General features: G+C 39.2%; 1 protein-coding gene across 1 annotated transcript in view; it reads right to left on the reverse strand.

Annotated features, from left to right (window-relative positions):
* AADAC (arylacetamide deacetylase) overlaps positions 1 to 5,621 on the reverse strand; it is a 66,795-nt gene extending 61,174 nt beyond the window's left edge. Inside the window, exon 1 of the mRNA XM_082252156.1 lies at positions 5,314 to 5,621. Within this exon, the coding sequence (XP_082108282.1) occupies positions 5,314 to 5,451 (138 nt within the window). The 5' untranslated portion in view covers positions 5,452 to 5,621. The remainder of the gene's footprint in view (positions 1 to 5,313) is intronic.
* Positions 5,622 to 6,000: the final 379 nt, after the last annotated feature.

Raw genomic sequence — 6,000 nt, forward strand, 5'->3', positions numbered from 1 at the left:
TGTATCCATATTCTGCTACACTTTGGTGTCTAGAAAAACACTTAATGCCAGCCCCTGGTGTTGTAAAGTTGGATAAGCACACACTTTGTATATATACCATCAGTGTTCTCACCTCAGAACTTCCTGAATTTGACTTGATACCAACCTATTGCAGTCCCCTGTTCAGCAAGACTTAGGGGAAAGGGCATGACCGGAAGCCAACCATGTGTGTCGCATGAAAATTTGCTGACAAAGAACAAGATGATAGGAGAGAGCGGACTTATGACCCCCATCACACTGTAACTACACTTTTACTTTCTAAACAGGCTGAGGGTAGAGCGAGGACACTACTGTATTCCTTAACTGTAAGTAGTGTCTTTTACTTGGCTGTGTGATGGAGCTGTGTGTATCTAAGGAGTGGATGGACAGCAATACAAATTCTTTGGCAGGTAAACAGCTCCCTTATATGTATTTTTTATACGTATTTAGCCGTTTGCATGGAGTTCTGGTTTAGGCATATAGTCCTCACCCATAACAGCTGGGGCTAACATTTTTGTACATACCAGACTTCATTGTTAACATTATGAATGTTCCTTATAGCATCCCATTTTTGGCAAATTCAAAGGCAACCAGAAGCTCTTATTGACCTTTTTAATACTGCATTGTATTGCATGATTTTTTACCCAATTTATTTCTGATTTAAGCCCATTTAATTTATTTTGTCTTCATTTAAGTTGTTTTAAGTTTTAACCTTTGTCATCAAAAAGCAAAGCTTTCTGTGCTGGGCAGTTTGTTGCTTAGAGGCATTTTAAGATAAAAGGTCACAAAGTCCAAACTCAAAGTCAGCAGATAATCTGTTTGTTGTGAACTGTGCATATTTTCTCTGTGCAGCATCACCCAAGCTTATTCTCATATAACTGAATTCTTCCTGGAGCTAAAACAGAACTTTATAAAAAAAAAAGTTTGTATTGGTAAAAAAGATCCGACCTGCAAACTCTAACATGTAGTTTCTTCATTCCATACAAAAAGAAAACCTGTTTGGTGACCATTAAACATTTTGTAACCCATCTCACAATATTTAGAGGCCTTGTGCCACTTCTCCAGTTACGGTATACAGGGTTGTTTTGAGGAAATTGCGCTGAAAGAAATGACTGTGTAGGTTATATTGTCTCGGATATTTTAATGCCTAAAAAAACAGGTGATGCAAGACCTGTAACCACAAACTTTCTAAAACAAGGGTGTCTATAGTGAATGTTCTTCCTTTTTTAGATGATATGTTGAAAATTAGTTTTGGGAAGTTGATCAGAGTTTAATTTACCTACTTGCTTACTAAAAGAATACTATACCTGATATATAACAAGTTAATGGTACATATCCATATTCCCTTATATATGTACAGTATAGAACATTTAAATAAAGCATAATCCTAACACTTACTATAGCTTCTAGGAACACCACAGGCACCCAAGTTTCAAACTTCAACCAATCTGCCAATGTGAAAGGGCATAGTACATTACAGAAAATGCTTCCATGCTGAGTTGAAAGGTTAAGATCTGGGGAAGAGAAGGGGTGCTGTGCTACATAGGGTTCACCTTGCTGCAGCATTTAATTGAAGAAAAAGGCCAGTAACTGATCTAGGTCATTGGAATCCTTCTCTGACTTATGTGACTGGTGTATCAGTTTTATTCTGACCAACTTTTTCATTTCTAAATTAAAATGTTAAAGAGGAGCTCCAGTCTCCCCCTCACAAAATTAAATGTCAGCAGCTACAAATGCTATAGCTGCTGATATTTAATATAAGGACGCCTACCTGCCCCTGGATCCAGCGCTACCCTCACCTAAGCCGATTTTTCAATTGGCTTTGCGGGCAGGTGCTGGCATCTTCACTAAGGGAAACCAGCAGTGAAGTCTTGCGTCTAACAGCCGGCTTCCAACTGCTCATGCGGGAGCCATGCTGCACTTTGTGGTTGGTCCCACAGTCTTCTGGGACCTGTGATGTGTCACAGAAGGCTGCATGGAGAAGGAAGGGGGGGGCCAAACTTCCTGACCAGAATTGGGGAAACGGGTACCCCAAAAATAAATTGCCAAATATAAAGGAGGAGGCGGAGAGAAGGAGGAGAGGAACTTCCACTTTTGGGTGAAGTTCCACTTCATGTCAATGGTAAGGTAAAGTATGAGTACCTACAGAGCCCTGTTGGGAAGTTCTGAGGTTGTAGTTTAGGTGTAGGAAGGACTTCAGAATAAGGTAGAGCCAAACTGTGGATAATAAACACAAATTATTTGAGGTGGTTGTAAAGGCTAAATATGTTTTACCTTAATACATTCTTTACATTAAGGTAAAAAAAATCTTTAGGTTAAATTATCGCTCCCTCACCCCCCCCCCCCCCTTATAATTTAATAGAGTCCTCACTCAATCCAGAAGTGTAAAAATAAAAAATAGTGTCAACGCTTAATTGGTTTAAAGCTGCTAGCAATGTGAAGATATACAAAACACTGTGAGGACAATGACAAAGAAAAATTGCAGCGCTCAGCACAATATCAAAAAACCCAAAACACCTGAAGTATTATGATAGTGAGTCCAACATTGAAAATAATCAAAAGAATCCAACATAGAATAGCTCCAATAAAGAAGTATCAAGTTATATGATTCAGGGGATCTCCCTCCTTTAGTGCTTCAATCACCCAGTGTGACCTCCACCAATGTCAGAAAATGCACTCACCAGATATAGTTGCTGTCTAATGAATAGAACAGAAAAAATCCCCACATCATTAGCTTACACTTATCCCCTCTATCTGAATCACAGGATCCTCTTCAGAATGTATTCAAGTGCATGAATCATGCCTAGAAAGTTTATTTTTCTCATGGTAAAAGCAGCTTGGGATATACCATCCATAGTAATAAGTCACCAATAACAAAGAGAAAAAACTCATTGTGCAGTATTTATTGGTGAACCAACTTAAAAACAAACATATAAAACAATTGTGCCTATAGCACTTACATAAAAAAAACAAAACAAAAAAACAATCCAACCAGGGATAATGGCGGCAGGACCTCAAATACAAAACATCATGTGTGAAATAGTAACCTTGCACTTACATAAAGGGCCACCAATCTGAAACAGAGTGGCAGCAAGGACCTCAAGCGTTGTATAATAATAAACCAGAAGTGTGCCCATTGGCAGCGGCTCTCTCCCCTTCTCCCCATTCTCAAAGGCTTTACCAAGAGAAACGGGAGTCATTGGTTCCTGCTGCTGTTAGTCAAATCCTGTGATGGGGGAGGGGAACATCCCACATAGACACAGCAAGAGTGGCTCGGGATCGAGCACACAGCTGTGCCATTGCTGTGCCATGATAGGAAGCCGCTTCCAATGAGAAGGAGCCAGGAGCGCCAGTGGGGAAACACAAGAAGAGGAGGATTGAAGCTACTACAGAGGAGATTAATTTAAACCTGTTTGTTATTAAAAAATAAAATAAAATGTAAGACTTTACAATCACTTGAAGTCCAAACTTGTGCGAGAGATAAGAAAGGGAATGTGTAACAGTATTTACAATTAGGTAACCCATTTAACTCTGTAAAGCAATAGGTATTCAGTGAAGAGTGAAAAGAACCTAATTTGAGAAAGTTGTGGCGGCTGACACTTAGTAGCCAACACATTCTCACAACACTCCTGAACCAGGGCTGGATTGACAGAAGGGGCCCCCGTATACAAAAATTAAATGTCATTTCTCCTGCTTTGTGTCTGCTGGGCAGGAGAAGAGTGAACGGCAGTAGAGGTGAAGCGGGACAATGCTTAGCTGAGCGGGACTGCGGGACACATGTCAGAATCCGGGGCTGTCCCGCACAATCCAGGACTGTTGGGAGGTATGAATGTTTTCAGGAAAGGTCAGTTTGCACAAACAATAATAATTATTAGGCTATAGATAAAGAAGGAGAAGATTTTGCTGAACACACTTACGGGTTATTGAGGTGGGTGCAAAGGATATAATACCAGGTTTTATATTCTGAGATCAGTGTAGGTGGGATTTTCTGCAGCCAACCTTTAGACGTGCCAGTGGCATCTAATCTGGCAGAAACTGTCTGAACGAGGAGTGTGTCTAATCTCATGTCCTTGGGCACCCTAACTCTGATAAGAAATATTTCTTAATTCTCATGATGATCAAACGGCTTTTGCAATCCAGCTCTGGAAATGAATAATGGAGTTGAACTGATTGCTATAAGTAACAAGGATGTTTGTATTTGTACACTTCCAATACATTAGCCCCAATGAGACTTTGCAGATAAGACTTTGTAGATAAGTATATTTTTCCTATGATCCTTAATAATTGTAAACGAAACTGACATAAAGTATTTGCAGATGGCACTGATAATGCTTGGTAATTATACACAGTACATAGTTCATGTGTGCAAGGATGCATTTGCTGTCAATATAGTCATCACTGCTGAGTTTAGCAGAAATTACCCAGTGAAGGTAACTGACAGCCACATATATATTGAGATGTATACATTTACATTTTTCTTTGTGATTTGTTGTTAGATGATATTGCAGTGATATTTTTTTTCATTATTCATTAAGCGCATAAGGATCCTGTTTGCCCATTTACCCTTGTGTTTGTGAAAAGCAAACATATTCTAGTTCCTGAGTAAACATAAAAGTATACTTAAGACTTGGCATAAAACTTCATCAGTAAAATCATCTACATACGAGTCAGCTACAAATTTTTTTCCCCCGATTTGCAATTATAAACATTGACTTTATATCGATCCTAAAAGCCCAGCATGCTGGAAGATCTCTGATGTTGTACTTGCTCTTGGCTGCTGTTAATTATTATTCAGAAATAATGCTGGGAGTTTATGCAGTGTGTTAGATGTTGAACACAATAGAAACAATAGACAATTGAACACTGACCTAAGAAGCAGAGCTTCTCACCCTGCTAAGCTCACAAATAATAGAACAGTTAACCCCAAAACTACCACTACTCAGAACTGTGTCATTGCTAACAGAAACTTGGTAAGGATTAGCCAATTAAAGATTATATTCCGTGAGTATTAGCAAACTCAACTTCCATGCAAATGCAGCTATAAGTCTAGTTAGTAAAATCCTGTAGTCATCTTTTACTGGACTGACTTCAGAAACAGATCTCTTTAGCACCTATCCATACTACAATTCAGCAGGATTTTCTAAATCCTGATTACAGAATTACATTGCTCGTGTGCAGTTTGTCTTTAATGCGTATTTAAAAGCTGTTGAAAATGATAAAAGGATTAAGTCATTAGAAAAGCAAGCCAGGATTTCAGAGAACAGTATACCTATAATACAATAAGGCTAAACTTACCGCATGTCCTAGAGTTCTAAAAGTTGCATCCAACAACATCACTTTGAATTTCTCATCCACATTGTCTGGCAGAGGTTTGTAAATGTAGTATGCTAGCAGCACAGTCAAAAGCATAAAGCACACTGATTTTGATGCCATGTCCAACTCCAGAGCCCACGTCTGTTAAGTGAATAAAGCCTCTTCTCACCGCCTGTGTTGCAAGTCAGCAGCAGAACTGATGGGGCAAGTTAATCTGCTGGACCTAAGCCCACGTCATCTGATCTCCATTGCAGCCTACAGGAATGCTGTAGCAGGCAATTGGGTAGATCATTACTAGGAGGCTCTGTCACAGTAGTAGCACAGATCATATTGCTCAGGTTACACACCCAAATAAATGCATTATGCCTTAAATGATTTTTATTTATTTTTTGTCCACTATAGATAAATAGGCATGAGCACTCCAGCTGAGCATACAGGTTTTGACCTGTACAGGTAACTCAAGCTTTAAAGTAAACCTGGTATAAACCTTGGCAATTCAAACCTACCATATGCAGTAAAAATTTATAAAGAGAGGCTACCGTGAGCAAATTCCGCATGTTAAAATGAGTAGATTCAGAAAAAAAACAAAGGTGAATTGACATGAATAGCTCGACTTTTCTTCAAGTCGAGCTTGGCCCCACACCTTCCTCTCTTTCAGGATTGGTTGAC

The sequence above is a fragment of the Pelophylax lessonae genome, assembly GCF_965119305.1.
Source record: "Pelophylax lessonae genome assembly, chromosome: 3".
Lineage (NCBI taxonomy): Eukaryota > Metazoa > Chordata > Amphibia > Anura > Ranidae > Pelophylax > Pelophylax lessonae.